General features: G+C 41.0%; 1 protein-coding gene across 4 annotated transcripts in view; it reads right to left on the reverse strand.

Moving 5' to 3' along the window:
• Positions 1-27,578, reverse strand: part of LOC120545578 (tenascin-like) — a 48,876-nt gene that overhangs the window by 2,890 nt on the left and 18,408 nt on the right. The window contains exons 3-25 of one of the 4 annotated variants that reach the window (XM_039780054.1): positions 22,716-23,279; positions 18,880-20,193; positions 18,222-18,485; positions 18,007-18,122; positions 17,139-17,292; positions 15,720-15,989; positions 14,725-14,910; positions 14,471-14,560; positions 14,057-14,320; positions 13,329-13,730; positions 11,950-12,384; positions 10,851-11,126; positions 9,181-9,453; positions 8,746-9,018; positions 8,378-8,650; positions 6,391-6,711; positions 5,100-5,372; positions 4,699-4,821; positions 3,498-3,641; positions 2,722-2,841; positions 1,987-2,130; positions 1,760-1,890; positions 941-1,073 (exon numbers count right to left, since the gene is read on the reverse strand). In XM_039780054.1, the coding sequence (XP_039635988.1) occupies positions 941-1,073; positions 1,760-1,890; positions 1,987-2,130; positions 2,722-2,841; positions 3,498-3,641; positions 4,699-4,821; positions 5,100-5,372; positions 6,391-6,711; positions 8,378-8,650; positions 8,746-9,018; positions 9,181-9,453; positions 10,851-11,126; positions 11,950-12,384; positions 13,329-13,730; positions 14,057-14,320; positions 14,471-14,560; positions 14,725-14,910; positions 15,720-15,989; positions 17,139-17,292; positions 18,007-18,122; positions 18,222-18,485; positions 18,880-20,193; positions 22,716-23,193 (6,457 nt within the window). In that variant the 5' untranslated portion in view covers positions 23,194-23,279. The remainder of the gene's footprint in view (positions 1-940; positions 1,074-1,759; positions 1,891-1,986; positions 2,131-2,721; positions 2,842-3,497; positions 3,642-4,698; positions 4,822-5,099; positions 5,373-6,390; positions 6,712-8,377; positions 8,651-8,745; positions 9,019-9,180; positions 9,454-10,850; positions 11,127-11,949; positions 12,385-13,328; positions 13,731-14,056; positions 14,321-14,470; positions 14,561-14,724; positions 14,911-15,719; positions 15,990-17,138; positions 17,293-18,006; positions 18,123-18,221; positions 18,486-18,879; positions 20,194-22,715; positions 23,280-27,578) is intronic. The other 3 variants (XM_039780055.1, XM_039780056.1, XM_039780057.1) reach the window with 3 other exon arrangements.

Consider the following 27,578-nt stretch of genomic DNA (forward strand, 5'->3'; position numbering starts at 1 on the left):
TGCTGAAAAAGCGCCAGTAAGTTACACCACCGTCCAAAAGTTTGGAATCAGCTGTTGTGTTGATTTTTTTCCTTCTTCCCTTCAATAGTAGCTATTTAAACAGATAAAAACAGTATAATTCAGACACCAAATGTATTATTTACATTTATAAGGAGAATGAAATGATTAAAACTTCCGCTTAGTCAATGTCCACAGTGTTGCATGACAGGAGAATTCAGTGGAACTAGGAGGTTGAATTTGTTTTCCATTCCAGAAAAACGTAAGTGACCCACGATCATTATTGAACCAGAACGGTACAATTGGGTTCTAAATATTTTAGATGTATATTTAATTTTTTTCTTTGGGCTCTCTGCAGTCTACTCAGTGGTTAGACTGAAGAGGTTTAAACTGTGATTTGTCCGTTTATATTATGTCTAGTTGATATTCCACAGTGCTAACCCTAGACTAACCTTCTGTTTATATTGTAAAGTTTGAAGAAGAGCTTGCTAAAGCAACACATTGCCTGTTACTTCCTGCTTGTTATTGAATGGCATTATTGTGCACTTGACACTGAACCTGTTCCTATTTTAATCTTCACACATTTCTTCTCTTCATTTTCAACTGTTTCTCAGAGAGATCTTTGTCCATTTCTGCCCTTTCAGTTGTCAGTCTGGTTGAACCGTTGTACAGCGTTTGGTTCTACATGGTCATAACACACCCTTCAAACTAAATAACATTTGTAAAGAGGGCTTTCTACAAACTAAAAGCATCAAAGACCATTCAGAAATATAGAGTAGTCCTCACAGACATTTGACTGGACCCAATCAAGCTTTTTTGGCAGGAGATTACAAAATTCTGAATGGTAGAAAAAATAAGATAGATTTTCAGTTAATATACGTACACCAATGATTAAAAACAAACAAAAAAGGAGGTGTGTGCATGCCTGCGTTTCTGCCCTTACTGGTAGTGAAGACGGTGTTCACGTGACGACTCCTCTGGGCTCCAGCGATGGCCTGCAGTCTCACACTGTACTCCGTGGAGCCGGTAAGCTGAGCCATGCTGTAAGAGGACGCTGTCGGGCTGAGCACCACTTCCTGAATCCATGTACACACATAGGAACCAACAAAGCACTTACAAAGAGCAAGACCATACTGGAGAGGTGACTACAAAATGTGCACATAACTGCTAACTTTTTTTTTTAACTACTTTTATACCTTCATATTAATTTCACAGACTCAAAAGATGCTTGGGTCTTTGTAAATTATAGTGTGGTCTAGAGCTACTCTACCTGTAAAGTGTCCTGAGATAACTCCTGTTGTGATTTGACACTATAAATACAATTTTATTGAATTTATTAATAATGTATAAGCTATAAGCTGACAGGTGGTGCCCAAAAAGGGTTGCATTCATGAGTTACGGTGACATAAAATCAAACCTAGAAGACAAAAAAAGAACAAAACATGAACAATTTAAAACAGAAGATGTAAATTTGTGAGTTTCTTGCAATGAAGTCACTCTTCAAAAGCAGACCTCGGATGTCTGAGGTTCCTTGAATGCACCAAAAACAACAGTTTATAATTGTTAGTCATTCCTTGTTGGTATAAACTGAAAAAAAAAATGGCTGCCAAGAAGTTCGAAAATCAATCCAAAAGCTGATGGCATTCTCTGGAAAATGTTCGTCAGTAACGGTGACTTTACTTTACGTCTGTGGTTTTGGGGTTTTAACAAGAAAAACCACCAGTGCTGTCAGTGACTGATCTCATGTCGGGGACGTACATACCCTGATTGTACCATCAGCAGAGGAGAAGGTGAGAATGTAACCAGTCACAGCAGCCTGCGGAGGTTTCCAGGTGAGAGTCGCACTGTCAGTTTGAATGTTACCCGCTGTCAGATCACGAGGAGGATCCACACCTGAAAAACAACATCACACTGCAGCTTTACTTTTCATTAAAATTTACAATAATCAATATACATTTAGCTTCAGGTCTTCTCTCTCTTTAAACCTACCGGTGGTGAAATCAGTAACAACAGAGTCACTCTTCTGCACTTCTTTTACAGCATGTACTCCAACTGAGTAGTGGGTTCCTGGAACCAGGGAGCCCATCTCAAACTCCACCGTGTTCCCAGAAACGTGCTCCACCACTGGGGACACTGGGAGCCAGGACACACCCACAGTTAAGCAAACTACATAATCAAAGTAAAGCTAAATTTGTCATTCACACACTTTGAAAGTTTGTGGAAGGAAAGCAGAGTGACCAACAGAACTACCTTATATTAGTACTGTACATATTCTACTGCATTTGCTACACCTGCTTACATCTCAGTATATATATTTATTTTACTACTTGTTAATAAGCATAACCATCAAGGTATATCTATCTATCTTGCTTCCTGTTCAAGCGGTTTATATTAAGCTTTTCTTTTTTTATCCATCACAGTATATACATATTCCCTTACAGCACAGTCTGTACTATTACTCACCAGACTACCACAGTATATTTTACTATTTCTCCTTTAATTTAACTGCACTATTTTATGTCTTAGATTTTGTTCCACTTGTGTGATTTGTCTTTCTACATATTCCTTTACATATATCTGTAAGAGCACAGTTGAGGATTAGGACTGCTTCACTGTAGTTGGTGTGTACATGTAAAAGAACTTGATCTTTTAAACGGGAACTTCCTGTCTAAATTAAGGGCTAATGCAGATAGATTGATACAAGAGGACAGAACAGAAACACACCTGAATCAGTACTGTAAGTAATCACGTAGCCATCGACCGTGGCCACAGACGGTTGCCACAGCAACAGCGCTGAGGTGTCAGTGACATTGACTGCAGTCAGACCCTGCGGTCTGTCCAAAGCTGGAGGATACAAACAGGAACAATTCAATTTTCTACGAACCGATTCCAACGCCAGTACCAGGGGTTGATGCATAGACTTTATAAGTGAAGCCAAAACATCTGGATCGCCCCCTGGTGAATGGCTGCAGTATAGGTCATAAATCCCACCCCCTCCATGTTAGCGGATGGGACACGGGCCACACTAAAACATTAAAGCATACATCAAATACATTTTCCCAAAGATGGTTTCGGTCATTTTAGGTCGTTCTGATCACACTGATGTTTGTTCAAGTACTCATTTCCTGATAAGTTTGGTTTTTATTAGTTATTTGATGCTATAAAAACAGGGTGAAGCGTGATGATTGACAGCTGTGATTGACTCGCTATTGGTCGAGCGGGTGAATGGTACTTTGGCTCCGCCGCCCGATCACTACTGCACAGACTTTGGCTCCAAAATAACAAGATGACAGCGCCCGTATCCGGGATATTTTGGCTTTACTCTTGTTCAAAATTAGTTTATTATTAGGATAAACCCCTTGAGATGTATCATCTCGTTTTGTACAGTTGGAGGAAGGGGAGACACGTCGTCCATCTTTATATACAGTCTGTGGTCAGTACAAGTCAGGGAGGACTGACACAGAAGTGTAGTATAAGAGAAAAAGAAGAAGAAAGCCAACCTGTGATTACAGTGTCAGTGCTGGGGTCGCTCTCCTCCAGACCCTTCACAGAACTCACTGTCACTTGGTACATTTCGCCAGGGACCATATTGGGCAGCGAAGCCTCAAACACGTCGCCATCCACAGTCACCATCATTGGTCTTCCTGTGAAGGTAAGAAAACAAAATATGAAAAAAAATAACACTAAAAAAAATAAAACACATAATGTAAAAACTATACATTTATCATTTGATGATTTATCGCCATTTCCACTGCATTCTCCGTAACTAAGCTCTATTGTACAGTAGCTTCTAGACTATTTGGTACTTTATTTGTATTGTGGTGGGTGGTGATAAACTTTACTTTTGCTGACTAGAGAAAGACTACATAATACTACTAAATATTACACTTTCTACACATCCAAGAAGCACTCCAAGCATCTCATATCCCATATTATGTGAATATGTTATACTGTTTTATTACATTATATACAGTATCAGTCAAAGGTTTGGACACACTTTCCCATTCACTTGAATGATAAAGTGCGTCATTATTTATCATATCGTCGCTGTCGAACGGAAACCTTGTAAGTCCATATTTCGTTTATTCAAAACTCAATGCTAATGGTCACCCGTTCCGTCTGTCTGTTTGTTTTTACAAATATTTAAACCGTGACAAAGCGATTTTGTCTGACTTCGTTTGAGGTAAATACATCAATAAAATGTTTCCAAAAATGCCTTTTTAAATTTGCCGGAGAAAAAAAAAACAGTTTGACCATACAAGGTTTTCACCTGACAGCGACAATATTATATTATTATTCCGTTGTTTTACAAACTATACTTGCTGACTATAACTAAAACAAGTTCCTTCCCGAGTCTATTTTGTAGAGGCACTGTACCTGCGTCCGGCGCTTAGCGCGGCCCAAGACGATTGCAATTGGTTTAAAGAAATGCCGATAAACCGGAGCATGTTTTTCTCCCATGTTGAGTGGACTAGCCAGACCTTTCTCCACAGCGCTGTGGAGGAAGGTCTGGCAATGCGAGATTAGGACCAGTGGTGGACTGACTGAACGCCATCGCTACAGCCATGTCACTAGAGGTTCAAATTAGTTAAACTAAACCATAATTTAAATATTTAACAAATAACTAAATGTAAATCTAAGTTGGATGGCATTAATCGCCAGTAAACTACAGCAACAAAAAAAAACTGATTGACTTCTTACCTCCTTCAAAGGGCACATAGGTGATCCGGTATTTATCCACTGGAGAGTTAGGCATGGACCAGTGAACTACAGCGGAGGAGTCGGTCACATCAGAGAAGCTAAGTCCTCTTGGAGTGCTCAGGCCTAGTAGAGTGTAAATGGATATGCGCAGACAGGAAAGCAACATAAAAAGGGTGAATTAAAGTAAAGAAAGTATGGCCAATAACATTGCATAAATACAAGAAAACTATGAGTTTGAAGGATCCCAAAAGAGCATTTTCCATTAGAGTCAGACAGAGTTAAGCCTAAACCAGAGGAATAAAGATGATTAGTGGGACTGTGGGTTCAGTTCTCAGACAGCAGACACCCAACAATTGAGTAGTTAGTATAAAACTGCAAACTTTGCTGTGTTTTTCATATACCTGTCTGAGCAACCCCAGTAATAGGTTGGGAGCGTTGGTCCAATGTGACACCATAAAGCTCGATTTCATACTCGGTGCCACTCATGAGTCCAGTTAAAACCTTGGTTCGTTCATCGCCACGGACACTGTACTCTTTAGGGTGGGCTAATCTTTTGGTGTCTCTTATTTTGATCACATATCTTTCAAACAAGTCTTCATCAGCCGTCCACGACAGACGGAAACCGTCAGCTGTGATGTCCGAGACAAAGAGATGCTCCACCTCAGGCTCAGCCTCTGGTTAAACAAGGAAACATAACGTTGCAGAAGGTTTTGTGTTTTCCCAGGAACATTCATCAACTTCTGAAGAAGTATGGAAGAAGTCAGCAATCAGACAAGGTTTCCAGGTGGCAGACAGGGATATATTCCAGCCACCTTCGATTTGCCATGCTCAGGTATCCGTTAGTGTTAAAACTACAGCACACGGGCTACAAAGCCTATAATTTTAGGTGAATTAACAAGACAAGATGCTTTTTGTAAATTTTTATTTACGTCATTTAACAGGGTCACATTCCTTTAAAGGCTCTAACGGATCTGTTGGGACAGATTTCGGCAAACACTGGTTGAGACGAGGTCCCCATGCGTCTTCAAGGCCAGCCTCGATGCATTCAGTGCATTCAAAGACAAAGAAACAAATGAGATTAGAAGTTAAATCAACAGACATTTCATGCTCAGAATGTCCTGCTGATTTATCAGTGTTTTCCTACGTCTGATCATTTTAGTTTTATTCATTGGTCTGTATCCATCCACTGGAGTTTTAGCCAGATTGATAAACCAGCATGTAAAAAGGTAGCAGCATGGGGAAAGTAACTTTAAAAAGACTTCCACAGACGTCTGTGTAGCGCCAATCAGAAATCTGAAGGAAAACACGTTTTAAAATATGAAACAAACAAATAGGCTTGCTCATATTTTGGAGGTAGGAAGAAACAGGCGGGAGCTCCACATCTCTTTCTCCCAGTGACGAAGTAAATGTTTAAAACAAAAGTCTGGAAAAGAGTTGTCGAATAGAGAATCTGAGTTAGGGTTAGGTTACAGTACTGAGCTGAAGCCTCACCATCAAAATATGGCAGTAAACTAACTCCATCAATACTCAAGCTAATTTAGTTCTATTATTTTATATTAGACAAAAAAGCATGAATATCAAAAATAGTTATGCCAAGTTGTGATGGTGAAACTTCAGAATTGGATCATTATGTACAGTAGTTTACACATTTATAGTAAGACGAGGGGCCTTGCAGTGCGCTGTGAGTGGTACCTGTCACAGCCACTGTAGTCAGAGGCCGAGAGAGAAGCCCTGACTCTGACACCCCGGTCAGCCTGACCTCATAGCCTATGCCGGTGATGAGGCCCCAGATGTCCAGGTGACTTTGGTTTCCTGGCACAGTGAACTCCTGAGGCTCCAGCAGCCAGCCAGAGTCTGTCACCACTATGTGAAAACGGCTGAAGCCGCCACTAGAGGGGGCAAATTCCTCCTGCTGCTGCGGCGGCTGCTGCTGCTGCTTCACCTCCCACGACACACGGAAGCCGTAGGGGGTTATGTTGGAAATGGACAAGTTTTCCACTTTAGGCAAAGGAGCTGGAGAGGAATGGGTTTTGATTTTTTTTTTTTTTTTTATGAGAAGGGAACACATGTGGGAGGGGGAATAAAATTCCATTAGGAGGATAATGTGTGCAATGGTTGCAAAACCATATTATAAAATCTCTTCTTCCTGTGAGGTTTTCAGCTTTAAAAAGGAGGCTGGATATCTCCTAAATTTAAAGGCCAAAAACCATTAAAGGGCAAATTTTGCATGCATCATAGAGTTTTATATACTTCTACAATAGAGTGTAGAAAGAATAGATGCAACCGCTTTCTACTAATGCCACATTTTGAAGCCTGGATTTACTGCCTAGAGCCACAAAACCAAAACGACGGTGAAAATGAACAAGGATGTGACCATCCATCGCCACTGGGAGTTCTTACAATGAGGCAAAGATGCCACCCAAGACAATTAGAAGACGTACATCACATAATGTATATGTATGTATATGTGGAGATAAAAACGTTTTGTACAAGATAATTTAGCAAATGACACTTAGAACTCAACACAGGTATCTAGTGGCCATTAGTGGTACTGTATATTAACACAATTGTGGGTTTAGCTTTTTTATATTACTTGAGTATTTACATATTTTGCTACATTATACTTCTACTCCACTCCATTTCAGAGGGAAACATTCTACTTTTTTCTCCATGATTTATTTAATAGCTTTAGTTACTTTAGAGATTCAGAACACACCATATAATCAACAAATAAATGATCATGTATTATAAATGAAGCTACCCAGTAGCATATAAAGTAGGGCTGTCAAACGATAACTTTTTAAACGTGATTAATCACTCAAATTCTAACTGTTTTAACTGTACTATGCTTAGCTCGTAGGTGGTAGCTCAAGCTTAACGTGCTTCGGTGATATTTGAATTCAGCTTTACACAATGTGTAAAGCTGAGGCTCCCGTCCAGGAGTTTTGGAAAATAAAACGTGCCATTCAGAATTGAGTTGCTGCTGTTTTTCTCCATCATGCCTGCAGCCTGCAGCAGCAGGATGTGTTACGAGGACGTATGGCAGAGTGCGGCAAAGGGTCAAAATAGTAGCCTGTTAGGCACGACGCGAAGCTGAGTGAAGTGAAAATAAATGAATAAATGGCGGCATGCGATTAAAAAAAATGAACACGTTATGCGTCGCGATTAATGCATTAATGTTGACAGCCCTAATATAAAGTAATTAAAATGACCCTCTCCATTATCAGCGGCATCAATAAAGTGATGTAAACATGAATGCATCAATAACTATAATCCAAAAATATAATATATATACACTGTATTATTCTGAAATGGAACATCCTGCATGAGTACTTTTACTTTTGGTATTAAAATATATTTTAATGTTAATATTTCTCTGCTTTTACTTTTATTATAAATCAAATGGTTTCATGCACCAAAAATGAAACCAGATGAAAACACGTGCTCATGATGCATGTCAAATTTGCTCTTATGGCACCTTAAAAGAATATTTGTTATCTGCGGGTCTAAGGCCTGAAATGCATTAAGAGATTTATTCTCGTATATTAAACTAAAAGTTGGAGACACATTTCCCCAGAAGGTACTTAAGTCTATTAAACATTTTGAAGCAAAAGCTCTTTACAAACCATTTACAACTACAAGTGATGAGAGTTTAAGATATGAGTAAAATACGGAGTACCTGTGACGGCGTGGGCTAACACTGAGGGAGTGTGGCGCCCATGAGAGATACCGTACAGTTCAATATCATAGCCTGTGGCATCCATCAGGTTAGAGATCGTTATGTTACGGGCTTCCCCAGGCAGTCTGAACTCCAGCGTATCAGACTGCTGCTCGGGGTCACTGACCCGGATAACAAAGCCATCAAAGTGGCCTGACACAGTGTTCCAGGACAAGCTGAGATTCTGTGGACTCACAGATGAAGCAGCTATGGGCCCCAACTGTGGGACATCCTCTGAACAGAAAAAGAATACGGCTTTTCAGTTATGCTGTGCGGGTAATGTGCTTGGTACATGCAGTGTAAAAACAAAAATGCATGTAATGTGATACCTGTTGTAGCTACATCAAACAGAGGCTGTGTGTTCTGGCCACCAGCGCTGGCGTACAGCTTTATGTTGTAGCTTGTGCTCGCTTTGAGCCCGGCCATGACTGTGGAGCGCACGTCTCCTGGCAGAGCGCGCCCCATTGCCTGCGAGGGCAATGCAGACTCTCGGACTTCTACTATAAAATTATCAAAAGCCTTCTCTCCTGTCTGCCACGACAGAGAAAATTTGTCTGAGGTAATGTTAGAAACAACTAGCCTGGACAAATCCGGCTGGTCAGCTACAAGGGGAGAGAAAAATAAGAAATATATTCATTTATTAAAATGGAAAGCATGTACGTGTCTCCATGTATACAGGCCCAAGTCAACTTTACTTTTTAGAAGAAGTGCAGAAAAGAATATTAGATAACCCTATTTTTATGTAATACACAAAATCAAAATACCTGTTGATGCAACAATACTGACAGCACTTGTTCGGGATCTCTTGTATGTCCCATAGACGTAGGCTATATAGTCAGTGTTGGGCCTGAGCCCTGTGACGTCATGGGACTTTACATTGTGGGATATGTTATATTCCTTTGGCTCCATCAGCCAATTAGAATCAATTATCTCCAGGATAAAACCATCAAATTCTCCTTCAGTGCCATTCCAGAAGATTGAAAAACTCTCTGACGTTAAGTTTGAGATATATAGTTTGCCAACCACTGGTTGATTCACTAAAGAGAGAAATCAATATTAGATTTTCATTTAAAAAAAAAAAAACATTTTACAGAACACAAACTAATTAGATAAATTACTGGTAGCTGTGTGATTTGATTCATCACATTAAAATGTGTATAGTGTTACAGGACACTCACCACCACCCACTTGCAATTCCTGATAGTCTGAGTAGCTTAGAAGATGTAATACATGCATATATTTTTGCATAAAAATTAACTTAGTAGCTTGAACATTAAACCAATTACACTATTTATTAAAAATATGATAATTGTAATGTAATGCCAAGGGGAAAATAGCTTAAGAATACTGGCCTCAAGGTTAAATGAATGAAGTGTTGATTTTGAAGGAAGAAACGCAACAGTAAAAAATTAAAAGTCTCTTTCATGCATATGGAGGGAGAGCTGATCATGCAGTTGATCTGTTAACATTGAGAATAAGATAAATTCTGCATAATGTTGCACCAGAGCGATTCAAAGCAGAATATGAAAGCTAAAGAGAAAGTTAAACTTTTAAAAACATTTTTTTTTTACATGCAATGAAAAATAAAGTCAGTTACTTGCAAACATGCAGCAGATAAATTAGGCATCGTTCAGATGAAAAACAAGGTGGCGTTAACTGTTAACCTCAGATATTATCAGCTTTTTACCTTGATAAAGACAAGAAGATTTAATCATTTGCCACCTAGTAGTTCAAAAGGAAATGAGGATATTTACTTTAACGTTATCGACAAACTATCTCACACAGACTAACAGAACTCAAATGTCACTTAAACTTGCATGTGAGCACATCCATGATCCTTCGAGGTTAATCAATTATGCACTGAATGAGTGTTGATGGGATGAAATGAGATGGTCACGCTGTCATGGTGTGACAGGCGTGTGAGGGTGAAAGTTATTGGTTTTGCTTTTGCAATCATTGCAGCACATCAGCGTCAAACCTCACCACGATGCAGGGGATGGTAGAGGAAGGGGGGAGGGGGCTTCATGCACGTTGGTAACTGGGATGGAGGGAGCAGTTTGGGGTAAGGTTGAACATTTGAGGGGCATTTGTTTTGCTCAGTGATGTGGCACGGGTCCCCATCACCCTGCCCTCTCTCAGCTAGACAAAAACAGTGGCTGGAGGGTAAAGAATGGTTCATGGCATGTTGGTTAAGATGAAGCAGTACACTGTGACCAGGGTGTTGGACAGTGATGACAGAACAGAAATGAGGTTATTATGTTGTTCTCGTTTCATGCAGCGAGGTGTCAACGCTCCACTGTGAGTGGGACAACAGCGGTTCTAGTGCCTGTGTATGCTTCACAGACACCGACTGAAACAAAGTTAAAAATCAAAAAAGGAAATAAGTTAAAGAGACAGAGGACAAAATTGCTGCAACGCTGCAAGTTGCAGGTACCTGTGGTTGATTCAGTGTACACGGGTTCAACGAAGGAGCCCTGATACATCCCAAACAGGCCAACCATGTAGCTGGTGTTGGGATTCAGCCCCGAGATGCCCAGGCTGAAAGCGTCTCCGGACAGACTGAGGTTTTGGCTCTCTTCGAAATTCTCCAAGTTTGTTACCTCAATGACAAAGCTGTCAAATTCCCTAGCGGTGGGGATCCAGGACGCAGTGAAGCCGTCCCATGTAATGTCAGAGATGGTGAGGTTCACCACCATGGGCTTCGGCTCCTCTGGTAGATAGACAGATCAGAGTGGGGTCAACTGAGGCAAGATAGATTGTAAAAATTACCCTCACATTAACTTTCCATTCGTCAAAATAAGTACGACTGAGTATTTGGGCCACAATTATGGAAAAAATAATCTCTGATTTCAGGAATAAAGTCAAACTACTAGAAAAATAAAGTCAAAAATTACCCAAAAAAAAGGGCATAATAATTTCAGAAAAAAATACTATTTTTAACTATAAAATTATGAGAAAAAGTCACAATATTTTGAGAATATTTTGAATCCTTTTTTTTTAAATGACTTGCAACTTAATGTTAATGTTACAACTTTTTCTCAGAATATGACTTAAATGTTGAAATATTGCTACTTTTTTTAATATATTAAGAATGTCTCGAAATATTACACCTGTCTTCTTGAAATGTCACGGTTATAATCTTGAAATATTATAACTTGTTCTTGAAATATTATGACTTTAAATCATTTTCTGACTTTAATCTTGACATTTTACAACTTTCTATCTTGAAAAAGTATGACTTTAATCTTAAAATGTTACAACTTTAATCTTGAAATGTTATCACTTAGTCTTGAAATGTTACAACTTTTTCTGGAAATATTAATCATTAAATCTCATGTTCGATTTCTTGTGGTCCTAATACTCCGCCGTAAATAGAGTCATAGGTAAAGGAAAATATGGGATGAAAGAGAATTGTCATTTACAATAAAACATCAACAGTCTGTGCAGCCATCCTGAAATATTTAGAGAATATAAAGTGAATGGTTGTGATGAACACCTACAAAAAAAGAAGAAGAAATATTTGCTCCATGTACCTGTAGTAGCAAAAACTTTGAGAGGTAAAGATCGCCTGCCTTCCACCAGCCCTTGCAATGTAATATCATATTGTGTGGAGGGGGACAAACCCTCTATTTCAGCCTTCCGCACACTACCTTGTAGTGTGGTCACATTAGCTTGTGTCGCCCCTGACGGAGCACTGAGCTCCACCAAAAAGCTGTCAAACGCCTCATTAGGCGCCGACCAAGCCAAGCTTACACTGGTGGAGGTGACTTTGACTGTGAGGTTCCCCAACACGTCCAGGCTCGAGCTTTCAGGCTCAGCCCCAGAGCCCATCACACCCGTATCAGAAGTGTTTAGAGGACGGAGGGGATCTGGGTTTTGAACTGCTTCAATATCCAGAGCAGTTGTTGGGGTTGTAGGGGCATCTTTGATGCTCAGCATAAGAACATCTGGAGAGGTAGGCGTAGGTGCTACAGTGAATAAAAGCAGGTTTAAAGAATTAATTTGTTACTGGTTCTGCTGATGACTGAAAAAGAACATGTGAAGAAGAAACAGGGTTAAAATAAGAACACAATGTATTGTAGAATTCAAATAATTCTGCACAAAGTTCGGTACATTATCTAACTTCTTCTTGTTAAGATTTCATCATTTTCTTGCCTCTTGTTATTCCAGTTTTTCCAGGACCATGGTTCATATCATCAAGCAACAGCTAAGGTATTAATGGCACTTGAGTCGGCGCCATTAATTTTTTGAAGCATCTGAGTAGTCCACCGGAGTGGAAGTACACAGTTGTCTTCAAATAGATGTTGAAGCCATGCACAGCCACTTTTTTGTTGCTGCTGTCCTAAAGAAAGACTGTTCTGAGTCACTTGTTTGACATGCGAAGTGACATACAGTGTCATTTTCTCTGACTGCTAGAGAATTATTTATTATAAAAGTAAAAGGGATTGAAGACAATGATATGGAATTAGCTTTCAGAGAGAGCAAAATGGTTGCATTTATAAAAGCTCAAATGCAGGAAGAAATCAGGACAGTCAGTGTATTATAACCCCTTGTATTTGAAGGTATTAATACATAGTTCCCAATAATTCCCACTGCAGATTTCTTCTTGAATTTGAATTTCGGCAACATTCTGCCACAGTACTGAAACTTCATCAGATGACAAATGGGATGGGATGAGATGAAAATTAGTTGTTTTTTTTTTGGTTATGAAGATGACTGTTGCAATAAAAAAAATATTCTTTGCTGGGAAATCTCAATGAGTAAAATATCAGCATGCAAATCATATCGCTACTCTGATCTAAGCAACTATTTCACCTCTATGTCACAGAACATCTGACTCCACTGAAGGGAGAAGCTGTCAAAAAAACAACGGGACCAAAAGTCCCTAACAAACTAAAAGAGAAGCTTATACCTGTGACTGCAACAGCTTCAAGTAGCGCAGATCTCTGGCTACTGGTTAATCCATAAAGTTTTATTTGATATTCTGTCGATGCATTCAGGCTCTGGATTCTAGAGCCAGTGGCATCTCCAGGAAGTTGGACCTCTCTCACATCCCACAATCGCTGAGTGTCTTTATATTCTACTGCCAAACTATCATAGATACTGAGAGCCTTTAGTTTCCACGAGAGGTCAAATCCATCAGGCGTGATGCCCGAGATAGTCAGTTTCCCAAGCTCATTGTCAGGCTCCATACCAACTGAGATCTGGGACTCAGAGGGGTCTAAATACACAAAGCTAATAACATTGTCCTCCGAGCCCGTAGGAGTCGTTAGCTCACGGTCGTCTGAGTCAGCTAAATAAAATGTGAAAGAGGCTACAAGAAAAACAAAAAGGCACAAATCAAGAAAGCATAATTTAGGTGTAAGTGCAGTTTTTTGGTGTTCGTTCGGCAAAGTCTTTAAAGTTTGACTCTGGTGTGCATTCATTTAAAATTTAAAGTATACTGTATATACTGATGGACTTACTTTAGAAAATAAACAGATATTGAACTCCAAAATCTAAACAATTGAACGGAAAAAGCCGTGAAGAAACTAAGGAACATAACAGCATATTTTGCGTGACAAATCTGTTTCCATCCTCCTTTGAGGGCATGTGTCATTATTCCAACATTATAGTGTGGTAAAATTGTTCCCTACCCACCTGTAGATGCAGGTAAAGTGACAGGTGTGCTCCTCTTGTGCCCCCTCTCAGCAGCCAAAGTGAGGGTGTAGCTCATTCCAGGAGTCAGGTTGGACAGAACATAGCGAGTCGCTGTTGCTGGGATCTCCACCTCCTCAGCCTGGCCGTCTCTGGAGACGTACTCGAGCCTGTAGGCGCCAACCTTAGCCCGAGGTTTCTGCCACTTCAAGGTGAGGGAGGTCTCTGTGGACTCGATTTTTTCGAAACCTCTGGGGGGATCGATATCTGACAGAAGGGAAAGATTTAGTGTTTAAAATTGTACTTACTTCTTTTGCATGCTCATTTTGTCACCCAATTTGCATCAACAAACAATTCAATCGACGTCTCAATATTTATGAAGTGGTGCTTAGGACGACTGCTCGGCGTATCTCTCACCAGTTGCTGCGTTTGCAGTAGCAGGGAGGCTCTCTCTCTCATTCTTCACAGCTGTCACACCAATCCCATACTCTGTCCCTGGCTTCAGCCCTGCCAAACAGAAGGATGGAAGGAAAATGACCAATTATTTATATTGGCCGAAGAAGCACTGCAATTTCACTGTATACCTGATGTGCAATGACAATAAAGATTCTTATCTATCTTATCTAACACAAGTTGTATGTGGTCGTACTGAATATACGTTTGACCCTTACCAGTGATAGTAGCTTTTGTTGTGTCTCCTGGTCCTCTTGGGAACAGTTCCTCACCGTGAGTTGCTCCAGAGATGGGACTGTATTTCACCAGATAGCTGCCAACATCAGCTTGACTGTTAGTCCACTCCAGAGTGATGCTGTTGTCTGTCTGAGACACAGCCTGCAGGTCTGTGGGGGCGTCCAGGGCTAATAAAAAGTAAATACATTTATAATAATAGGAGAATACGTCTCTGCTCACAAACAATACATTTATACACAGATATTTAATCTATTATTTTGGATATTATTGGAAATATGACTCCAACTTGCAGTATGCAAACAGATGTGCGCAAAACCCAAATCACCACAAAATAAATATAAATACTGTGAAATATATCCACACTAGCATGTTCTGCAATAATGTATGGTTTCAATGTAGTTTTTGTAGTTTTAATAAAATTAAAGCAAAAGGCTTTTCTATATTTTTTTATAGTGTCAACAAGTCCCATGAAAAGAACAAAACCCCATTGGTTCCTACTGACAGGTCACAAATATAGTTTCATTTTTTGAAGGCTCAATAATTTACTAAAATAACTGGTAACAGGAGGAAATAGTGCATTTATTGAGGACTTTTTTCAGCGGCGGATTAATCCACATTTGGTGCTCTGGTTAGTATTTTATGGTGGCAGGACAGTGTGTGTGGGATTGAGTCAAAATAAACTACAGTGTGTGTGTTCATGGTAATGAAGGGACATGTCACCCAGTGCAACAGTGTGGCTCATTGATGTTTTTAATAGTTTTTGGACAACAATAGAGCTCTGTGGCACAGAGAAAGAAGATATATCAGGCTTTGATATACAGAAATACTTGTTTGAAGACACGTTCATTGTGGGTTTTGGTCTTTTCATGTTGACAATATGAAAAACAACATATACAGTATCACCATAACTTCAGTATTTAGCACAACATTTTGATCTTACAATTTAAACCTACAGTTACTGCTATCACCAGCCTACCTGTAGTGAATATGGCGGTGGCAGGGTCACTGGTGAGGCCTCCACTCCTGGAGATGAGCGACACCTTGTACTCAGTGTCTGGCCTCAGACCGTCGATGCTGTGCTGCTTGTCTGGGGGGGAAATCTCCACACTGGTTTCATCAGACGGGTCGGAGCTGGGCCCGTAAAACATAGTGAGTCTGTCAATAGGAGCCACCGGCTGAGACCAGCCGACCAGAGCAGAGGAGTCCGTCACGTCCTTCACCTCAACCTGCCGGGGGGCGTCGATCTCTGGGTTGGGGGGGGGGGTTCAGGTGAGACAGGCAAGGGTGAAGGATACTAAGCTAAGCTAATCGGCTGCTGGCAAATATTTTACCGTACAGACATGAGAGTGATATAGATCAAATTCTCAGGAAGCAAATAAGTGTATTTACAAAATGCTGCACTATTCCTTTAAGGTTCTTAAGTAGAGAAGTGTCGGCAAAGTTGTTCTCGACTACACCAAAGATTAAATCCGTCTCTGTAGGAATGATTTAGCTTCTAGTAGTGAAATTCACACATCAATCAAGACAAAGTCAAAGTCTGCATTAGCCTTCACAAATAAAACAGCCCTTATAAGACTCAACTTGGCTGTCTCATAAGACAAAGCAATAACTTGGATCAACAAGAGAAAGGCTATCATGTAAAAATATGCAATTCACTTTCACGCTGACGTTTACTACCTGACAAATCTCCTCTGTTTACATGTGGGGGAGACATCTTTTCTTCATGTTAAAAGGACCTCTGGGGGTAAAAAGGGTACGAAAGGTTTAACTTTACTTCTATCATTCATTTCTGGGAGCTGCGTCTAGTTCCTACAAAAATAAATGACATAAGAAATGAAAACGTCCATTGACGCCAACTTGTAAACTAAATGGCTTTTCCATGCACAATGAAAGTTGTTTAGCCTGGCGTGCTATATCGATTGCATAAGCATTTCAACAACGTAATGTATGGAGCAACGCTGCTATAAAAGCCTCAGCAAGCAGAAGACAAAAGCTAAGAGCAAGATTTAGTGAAAAAGAAAAAAAAAAACTAGTACATGGTCATGGTAGGCTAAGATTCAATGTGTCTGAGTTATTACTCTTTAGCTAAAATCTATGATATGGAACTGTGGAGAGTCAGCAGGGATTTCCTGGTATTACTCTTCTTTTTATTATGGAATTTCACTCTTTGACATTAATGTTTTTTATTTATTTTTTACTCTGTGCTCAAGTGAAGGTTTTTTTTATCGACTGCTATCCAAACTGCTAATAGCTGCCAGACAGAGCAGGAAAACGAAAAAAAAAGATCTGATCTTTTCTCAGGAAGACACTGGATGATTTTAAACATCTATGATCTCAGTTTACTCTAAATAATCAAAAATGCTAAGAAAATGTGTGTTTACAGCTGGAGACTTACTGGTAGTGACTTTTTGGGATGTTTGGGGTCCTCTGGTGTTGTTCTTGATGATGTTGACAGAGACTTCATACTCCTGTCCTGGTCCCAGGCCTGACTGGAGAAACTGGGTTTGAGAAGGTTCAAGGGTGCTCATGACTTTTCCATTTTCTTCTTTCTGCAAGGACACGTAACAGGATATTTTACGTTAGTTTATGCATTGAGGATTTGAAGATAGAAGATTAGATTATGGTGAAATTTTTTTGGGAAAACACGTTCTTGCTTTTCTTGTCGAGAGAAGATTATTATCCCTTCTTAATCTGTTTGTACAGTACCAGTGGTACAATGAATAAAACTGAAACTGTGTCCGATTTCCATGAAACGTCAGAAATCAGGTTACAGAAAGTACCGAACAATGCTGCATGCAATAAATTGAGCTCTTGACACATTTATGAATGTATGACAGAAGCTTTCAGTTCTCGCAATACAGGAAACGTATGAGACTACAGAGAGAACTGTTGTGTAGGAAAGCCCATTATCTAAATTAACATAAAGGTCAGGAAAGGACATGCATTTAAAAATGGGTAGAAACTCCGCAGCAACTGCAACAATTTAAAGAGGCCTCTGATTTATCAACTGGCACAGTAATTTATTTCAAAGAATTACTGGCTCGGATTCTAAGCAGCAGATTTATCCGCAGTTCTATGACATCCAGACTTGCCCTCACTGAGGTTTTTCCACATGTCAAAGCAATTTTAATGGTTAGTGCTGAAATAAATCCATGTTTTGCTGAGACTTCCAATAAGCTGGCATGGGTGTATCACCTCTCACTTTTTCCCCTGTCGCTCAATAAAATCCCGGGCAAGCCTTCAAAAGAAATGGGCAGACTGACCGTGTTGCGGAAATAGATCTCCCAGCCGTCGAAAGAGATGTCCAGCTGGTCCCACATCACCTCCACTGAGGTCTCTCTCACAGATTTGAATCTTAAGCCCTCTGGCTGTGGAAGGTCTGGAGAGATGGAAACAAAAATAATCCTAGATAGCTAAGCCACATCAACATTTATGTGAGTATTCACAATAAACTAGCATGGAGACGACTGTGATGTACCTGTGGCCACCCTCGCGCTGACAGGGACACTCTTCTTGTTGCTCAGAACAGCGTAGACATTGATCTGGTACTCAATGCCAGGTTCAAGCTCTTTGACGGTGGCTGCTGTTTTGTCTCCTGTCACAGTGAACTCCTGGAGAAGACCACCAGGACTGGTGGGCACATACGTCACAAGGTACTCTGTCACCAACATCTCGTTGTTCCAGGAAAGGTCCACCGTGTCAGAGGTGACCTCGCCAACAGTAAGGTCCTTTGGAGGAGACACTGGAAAAAAAAGGAAGCATAAAAAGAAAAAGAAAAAAAACTGTGCTGAGGGTGTTGTCTTGGACAGTTTCTCATGACCTCAATCACAGAGTATACACCACACAGAACTAATGCAAACTCCAGAGCCACATCTGGCTGTGGTGTGAAGAACTGCCAAAAAAGTGGGAACAAAGTGCAGACAACGGCAATACACAAACCAAAAACGTCTTTGATATTCACTGAAATAGATTCTCTCAAGATCAGTGGTGAATTTTGATAATAGGAGGAAATTACATCACTCTGGATTTGATTTCATAGTACATTTAGTTTACACATAGAAAGTTTCAAGATATATGATATGCCAAATCCTTTTTTTTGGGTGCATTTCCGCAGTAAACTGAACAGAGCTTCTTACCTTCTGAGCAGTCTTCTCCAATGTATCCCTCATCACAGACGCACTGACCATTCTCACAGCGTCCTTTGTCCTGGCAGTTGTTGAGGCAGCTCAGCTCCGCACAACTTTCTCCTTCATATCCACTCTCACATGTGCACCTTCCGTTGATGCAGCGCCCCCTGTTGTTGCAGTTGCCTGGACAGGCGTGCACAGAGCAGTCATCTCCTGAGTAGCCCTCCTGGCAGATGCACTTGCCGTCGACACAGTTACCCCGGGCCAGGCAGTCGTTGGGACAAGCTGTCTGACTACAGTCCTCCCCACTGAAGCCTTCGTCACAAACGCACTGCCCGTCGATGCACCGACCACGGTTTTGGCAGTTGTTAGGGCAGCTCAGTTGAGCACAGTCCTCACCGGTGAAGCCTACATGACACACACAACGTCCCTTTAGACACTCGCCGCGGCCATAGCAGTTTGAGGGGCAGGTCCTGATGCTGCAGTCCTCACCAGCGAAACCTTCCTCGCACACACACTGGCCGTTAACACAGCGCCCCCTGTGCAGGCAATTGTTTGGACAGGAAAGCTCCGAGCAATCGTCTCCCTGGAAACCAACATCGCAGGCACACTGTCCATTTATGCACTGGCCTCTGTTGTTACAGTTGTTCAGACAAGCTATCTGGCTGCAGTCTGCGCCTTGATAGCCCATGTCACAGATACACATTCCGTTGAAGCATGTACCTCTGCCGTTACAGTCGTTGAGGCACAGGAGCCGAGAGCAGTCTTCGCCGCCGAAGCCGGCGGTGCAGACGCACTGGCCGTCAACACAAAAACCGTTACCGTGGCAGTTGTTGGTGCAGACGCGCTCCCCACAGTCCTCCCCGGCGTACCCCTCATCGCAGTAGCAGGTGCCGTTGTCACAGCGCCCGCGGTCGTAGCAGTCTTTGGGGCAGATGAGTTCAGAGCAGTCGTAGCCTGTCCAGGGTTCATCACACACGCAGTCTCCGTCTTCACAGCGGCCGCGGCCGTGGCAGTTGTTGAGGCACTTGGTTTGAGAGCAGTCTTTGCCGAGGAAACCATCCGAGCAGATGCAAACACTGTCCACGCACTGGCCGTGTGCTCCGCAGTCTACGGGGCAGACCTCTAGTGTGCAGTCTTCTCCGGTGAAGCTCTTGAAGCACTCACACTTTCCGTCAATGCAGCGGCCCCGGCCCTGGCAGTTATTGGGACACTCTGGTTCAGTGCAGTTGGGTCCCTTCCAGCCAGGCTCACATATGCAGCCACAGGTTTCAATACTGTAGTTTCCATGACTGTTGCAGTAAGGTTTAGTCCCCACCTCACCTTTGATTAAAAAGCAAAGACATTGTTTTTACCAAAGAGTTTTGTCGAAAATCATCTCTGGTATTAAATTATTTTGTAACACATGTTGTAGTTTTATGGGTATTATCTATGGGACTATTTCTTTGACAGGTGCCGTTTCCCCTATTTCTGGTCTTTATGCTAAGCTAAGCTAATCAGCTGCTGGCGCTAGCTTCAAGATATGAGAGTGGTATCGGTCTTCTCATCTAACTCTACGCAAGACAGTGAATACCTGTGTTTCCCATACATAGGTTCTACTTGGGCGCCCGCCCAGGTAAATTGAGACCCACCCAGGCAGATTTTTTTTTTTTCAACCAACAATGTATTTTTTACAGCGCACACAGACCAGCTGCTTCCAGCCCCTCCCCCTCGTGAAGTCAACGTTGCACTTGCTCAGAGAGGCTATCGTTACGTTAGCAGTAGCATGCTTCTGGTGGTCTTGCCGTGGGATTAACTGTACTAATAAAACTGTAGAAACACCGCGGCCACATCGCTGTGAAAGCTCCCCGAACGTCTTTTATCAGAGTCTGGTTGTTACCACTCCCCGCGGCAGTCTCCTCCACTCCATATCTTTATCACGGAGCTAGCTAACTGGAGCTAACAGCTAACCAGAGGTAATCGTTGCCAACCGAGCCTTCCGTTCTGCGTGCCTGTATCCATTCACTGCATTCATGGACTCAAGCCCGAATAAAACGCTTCATTTTATTAAAATGGCTGTAAACTCAGAGTTGTTTGAATGACTGAAAAGTGTTCAGATGGGATCTAAATGAGTGCAACAGGTCATGTATAGTACAGAACAGCATGTTAAAGATCCCCAAAACATGGATAAATACACTTCAAAAAAGGAACAATGATCTAACCAACAAAATGAACAAGAATTTACTTTAGATAGCCCTAGTCTTATATGATTTAACAGGAGTTAGGAGGGAAGAGTGTTGAGATTAATAACATGTAACTTATCATAGTACAGTATTATGGGTATTTTATCTCCTGAACCGTTAACATTTGGCCAAAAAAACCAACAAAGCACATCATGGCTACACTTTGTCATTTGTTTAAAATTGAACGTGCAATTTGTTGTATTTTAGCAAAATACTGAAAGCAGCAGAAATACAGAACTGAATAAGCTACATTTTAAAAATCTATTTATAACAAGTTATTCAACAACGTTGGGTCATTTCGCATATTTTCCTCATATCGTGCAGCCCTAATAACTACCCTGAAATTGTGTCAGATGCAGCATGGTGTCGCAATATTTTCATCATCTTTTAGTCTAATTGGTTTATTATGTACATAGTTATTTCATTCTAAATGATCTGATGTCATTCTTTTCACCTTCATTTGACTAGTTTATAACTGAACCCATTATTACTGAACCCAGCCGTTACGCACCGCGCTGTCACATCCTGCGCCACCCACCACCAAAAGTAAATTCTCAACCTTTGGGAAACACTACACACTTAATTTCCAAAATGCCAATCTCTTCCTTTAAAGTGCCCATATTATGAAAAAAACACTTTTTCTGGTATTTGGGGTGTTCTTTTGTGTCTCTGGTGCTTCCACACACATACAAACTTTGAAAAAAATCCATCCATGCTGTTTTGAGTGAGATACAGTTTCTGAATGTGTCCTGCCTTCAGTCTCCTAGTGAGCTGTTCAAAATCGGCTCGGACTGTGACGTCACAATCCGAAATGAGCTGGCTAACCGCAACCGTTAGCTCGTAGCGTTAGCATTAGCATGCTAACGCTAATGCTAACACTAGCATGGTACCTCGTTCTCAATAGCAAAGCACTGCTACAACACACACAAGTTCACCATAATCTACAAAAGAACTACTTACATGTGCTCCCTCATTTAGAAGTCTCCCAGCTAATCCTGCCTTGTAACTGACTGAAGTTGGAGAAACAGGCTTTCTTTTACTGTCTCTAGAGTTAGCTAGCTGACATGCTCTACATCTGAGCTACTGAGCATGTGCAAGTGTAATCAAAGATAGTACAGAAGAAGAAGAAGAAAAGAGGTCTCACTCTGTAGCTAAAACAGAAACCAGGTGAAAAGAGGATCTGCAGCAGTGAGAGTGAGCTGTGCAGTACAACAACAATATGGTGTTTTTTGAAAATTAAACCATGTAAACCTATTCTGGTACAACCTTAAAATACAATTATGAACCTGAAAATGAGTATAATATGGGCGCTTTAAGAGTGCATCACTCAGAAATAGCCCAAAGCTCATTTTAGAAACTATTAGAGAAGACTTTTTACATTCATTCATATTCAGCAAATGTATGTCATGACATTTGAGCCAAATAAAGCCCCATTCAAACTGGAGTTGCTGGGAGTATTACACCCCACACTGAATTCCTGAACTCAACAGATGAATAGAACAGATGTGCGATTGTGGTATTCTTTAGTGTATCACTTCATTAAACTTTCAGTGAAAGGATTATTTTACTGTATTGGCTGTTATCTACATACCAGACAAAGTACGACAGACAGACGACACCTACCTGTGACCTGTGCACTGCAGCAGGCCCTGTCCCCGTTGCACTGATCTCTCAATGCTGAAAGTTCTCCCTCAAGCATCTCCAGCCGGCTCATGAGGTCTTTCAGGCCGGGCAGGTCGTCAGAACAACCACAGGCCTGCCGAGGTATGTTGATGCGGTGGGTGAAGACGATCTGGTTCTCCCCATCGACAGTGTGCTCAGTGATGTGATGGCCTGAAGAGCCTGCTGAATCTTTAGGCTGGAGCTCCGCGCTCCCTGGAGCGTCCAGGGCCACTGAACACAGGGAACTGGCAGGAACATTGACGTTATAGACGTGGTTGAAAACCACAGGATGGTCTGCGCTGGGGATCGTGATGTTAACTTCTTTATGGGGTTCCAGAGTCTGTCGTCGATGCCGTAAGATTTTCTTCACAAGCCCAGCATTTGATAAGCTGAGCAAAGCAGTCAGGAGGAGGCAGCTCAGAATGCCTCGTGCACCCATGCCAGATGTGGGACGTGGATTTAGTAAAATAAATGTCAGTTTGAACCTCTGACTAAAGATCAAATCCTCATTAAAAGGTTAAGGTTCTGAAAAAAAGAGAAAGAAAATATTTCATCTCACAAATGCAGTTTACTGTAGAGCTGTAGAACAGTCAATCTAATGGACAGACATGACACTGGTATCGATCTAATGATCGATCTTAAGGCCGTTTTATAGTCCCTCTACTTGATTTCATGTTGTTTATGGAGAAGGAGAACCAGGAAATGAGTCAGGGGAAATGCAACGCTACCAAGCCACGGCAACTATAAAAAGGCCTTTAGTCTCAGCAAAAGCAAATAAGCAAATTCACAAAATATCAAATTATTCCTTTCAATGTAAGACAGCAGCTTGAAAAGCATCTTACATCGGCACAAAGTAAATATTACCAACAGACCCATACTGTAATGACAACCCAACTATCAGATTTGACAACTGACTCACTCCTTGGAAAACATTAAGAAAAAAAGAAGAAGCTTAGAATCATACATATACCGTATACATGAAGTCGTTTAGAGCAATGGTTCCCAATCGGGGGTGCAGACACTCACAAGGGGACGCAAATTAAATACGAGGGGTTGCAAAATGACATATGCAACTGGTTGGCTCACAAGCCAAAAACACTCTTTTGGACAAATGTCCTGTTTTACCTGCAGCCAAACAAACGGTATGACTTTTGGTGTGAGAAGAAATCCACACAAACGTGAAGATTTTACATGCAGTGCACCTTGCTAAAAAAAAAGAGCTATATGAAGCTACAAAGTCTTTTTTTCCCCACTGTTTTGGAGATTTTACTGCATTTTTCAAATTTCCACTGCAATGCTGCAACAAACACATTCAAATGTGTTCACTGGAACAAACAGCAGAGGTCAGTCGGAGGTACCAGGATCCCTTCACATCACTCAAACTAACTCCAGGCACGTCTGTGGTGGCCCACTGTGGTGGTCTTTTTTGTGAGTCAGTCTGATTATTATTTACTGTACAGTTTGTGGGTACAGGAGTCTAATCATGTAGTTTCTGTGGTGATATTATTCATCTCCATGTGATAGGCTACAGTAACCAAACCACTGCTGCTCTGCTGTTTGTCTTTACATTTGCAGAACTTTTAAAAGTTCAACAGAGCAAAGCACAAGAGTCTTAACACAGCCCAGATTTATTGCTACATAGAATTTATTTCACACTTATTTCCTGTAGAGTTAACCAGGGAAAGAGAGTGTACTGCTCTATAAAATGTTAAAATCAAATAATCCACAGTTGTGCTGGCACTTCCAAGTTCTTTCATGGTACACATACAGTATTTGAAAAGTTTAAGCTGTTTTGGATGAAATAGCATATATAACACAGAAAAAACAGCAGAGTGTATCCCATACACAGGACTCCTTCTTGCCCACGATGACTTCATCAGCTAGACATTAAGAACTCTTTAATTTGTGGGAGCCGAACTAGAACTAATGACGAGCTTCTTCCCCAGCGTGGGAAAGCCTGCTTGGATAACTGTGTTGAGTTTCCAAGGGATCCGAGTAAGCACCATGAAAATCAACAGAAAACCCCACAGTGATTCCACAGACTAACTGACATACTGCATCTGTGCACTGGTCTCTTCCTCACAGGACAGGAGGTACACATGCATGTCTGCTGCTATGTCTGGGAAGCAGCAAACTCTACCTCTATAAAAAGGGTTGCATCTCCGTCAGTGATGCAGGATTTTGTCCAGATCTTTTGACTGAAGATTGCACATGCATAAAAATGAAAAATTTATTTTCCAGAAGGGAATTGTTCATGCAGTGATAGCTATGAAAAGACATGTGGAGCACCTGGATTTAGATTCTCATGAAGACTTCTGGAAACTATTTATTAAGACAATGCTGATACTGATAGCTGATACTGATGCTGATAGCTATCAGGTAACGAAGATGTTTAACAACTGATATTTGTTGCATCTCAATGTAACCATGACTGGAATGACGGGAATTCGTGGAATTGTTGGGTCTTTGTAAATTATAGAGTGGTCTAGACCTACTCTATCTGTAAAGTCTCTTGAGATAACTCGTTATGATTTGATACTATAAATAAAATTGAATTGAATTGACTGCAATCACATTTTTTTCTCTCTTTTCTTCCTTGCCACTTATTTAATGAATAGGACATATTTTATTCTCCAGAGACACAAAATCAAAACGGATCAGGGCATCTGCACATGAAACAAAAGCTAAATTCCAATCCACACCTATCATAATGCAACCGCCACCCCCACCCAAAAAAAAACATGAGGCAGCCAAAGTCTGAGACACAAAGAAGACAACATACAAGAAAAACAACAATCAAAACATGGAGGAAAAAAATCCATTACTTATTCACATGAAGAGAGAAAAAACAATTCTTTATCCCAGAACAAAATCTGCGAAACCATTCAGCAATCAATCCATATTCAGATAAAGCTACAAATCTTTACAACTGAAAATGTTCCACGTATGAAAAAAAAAAAAAACAGGCCCGAAAATCTTCAAGGACATACCCACTGTTCTCCCGCCTACTGCATTCTAAATATGAAACCAGTCCCTTCACCCCATCTCTACGTTTGACCCCAAATCAGAGGATTAGTGCAGCGTTCCTGACATATCAGAGTTATCGTCATTACCAGATTCTGAGCTAGATATATCATCTGATACAGGCTAAAAATACAGAAGTGCCTGAAAGCCAAACAAATATGGATGCCTCACATCAGCCTAACAGTGATTAAATGTTAAATTAAACCCAAATTTAATGGACAGTATTTTAATCTTCATACAACCAAAGCTCACACACAGACTCTGAATATCTCCTGGAATATCAGAATCCCAGTAGACGCTTAAGTGACAGGTTACAGTCACTTGTCCACTGTTAAAGCTTTAGTGCGTAACTTTTTTATAATAATGAACGTCTGTTACATTCAAGCCATTGCCAAATGAGTGGCTACAAAGCTAATTAAGACTATCAGCTGTATTTCTCAGCATGGCTGTGTTTAGAAACTAGTGTCGTCTGGCGACTTTCGCGCACAGAAACTCAAGTGAAAATAATGACCTCTTCGGGAGAGTCCATCGTGTTTTGTTTTTTTAATCCTCCGTGTCCTCCTGGGCTACAAGCAACTGCGTGGAGGAGGGGTGGGGGTGAAGCGCGATAACGGAAGGCTTGTATCATGTGGATGCACCGATTAGGATTAATGGGCAGGTTGAGCCTGTGTGTATTCACCTTTGTTCCAAATATAAAGCAGCTCTACACAGGTTGTGATGAATTCTCCCATAAGGAATGCCTAAGATTTGTATTTGGGGAAAACCAATAAAACAGATTAAGAAGCAGGAATCAACAGACCACAATGTGACAAGCTGTGGGCGATTTGCCAACAGTCGTTGAATACAGCCAAGTGTCCTAAAAGTGGACAGGAAATCTTGTGGTTTTATGAAATTTTATGTCTTCCTCTTTTTTTTGTGTAGCTATATTTGGAGGACACGCTGCATGATGTTTACCCTATGTTTTCCATTACTGTATCATCAATCCCCTTTTCTTTCCTTTCTTGTCCTGACCTTTGACCTGGCCTTTCTTTCTCCTCACGAGCATGTTTTGCACCCCTTCACCTAAGACAGATATAAAACTGAGCTTGAGTTTCACAAGTTCTCGCACATCTGGTGAGTGGTAGGATAAAGGTAGTTTATGGCTGGTGTTGTAAATCTGAAAACTAGGTGTGTCAATATGTTTTTGATCTCCTTCTAGAACACTTTACAAGACACAAAGACTGATAATTTGCGGTCTTGGAGGTAAAGAATGAATCCCTTAAAATCCTAAGCACGTGTTTGAGCTAAAGATGCTCTTGATAGCTTCAGAGGTGGCTCAGTGTCGCTATTCTGTGACTGTAAATTAATCAAATATGATTTTTTATCATAGCAAGTTTTATACAGTAAAAAGTCAAGAAGTGGGGTTGACCAAGGACATTCTCATTTGAGTATGGGACATAGTCAGACAATTTGGAGAGCAAATTGAAATAAATATAACCTGTTCACTAAGCTATAATCCAGAATTGCTCTAGCTTTAGTACTCTTCCCCCATGCTGGCAGCGAGAAGGGAACTTTCCCGCGTGGAAATGTGAAACTGGGAATGTTGGCCCTGGACTGAGGACATCTGTTTTGCTTAGTCAAAGGAAGAAAAGAAAAAAAAGACACTGCGGTACTTGTCCTGTGTCCACACAAAAACTGAAAGTGCCACTGCATTCATTATTAAATGTTCATTGTCTCTGATCTCTAAGTGTGCAGTCAGCCAGTTGAAGGGCTACTTCTGGTGACGAAACACAGACAGCATTGTCTGTATTTCATATCCAT

This window comes from Perca fluviatilis, chromosome 17, assembly GCF_010015445.1.
Source record: "Perca fluviatilis chromosome 17, GENO_Pfluv_1.0, whole genome shotgun sequence".
Lineage (NCBI taxonomy): Eukaryota > Metazoa > Chordata > Actinopteri > Perciformes > Percidae > Perca > Perca fluviatilis.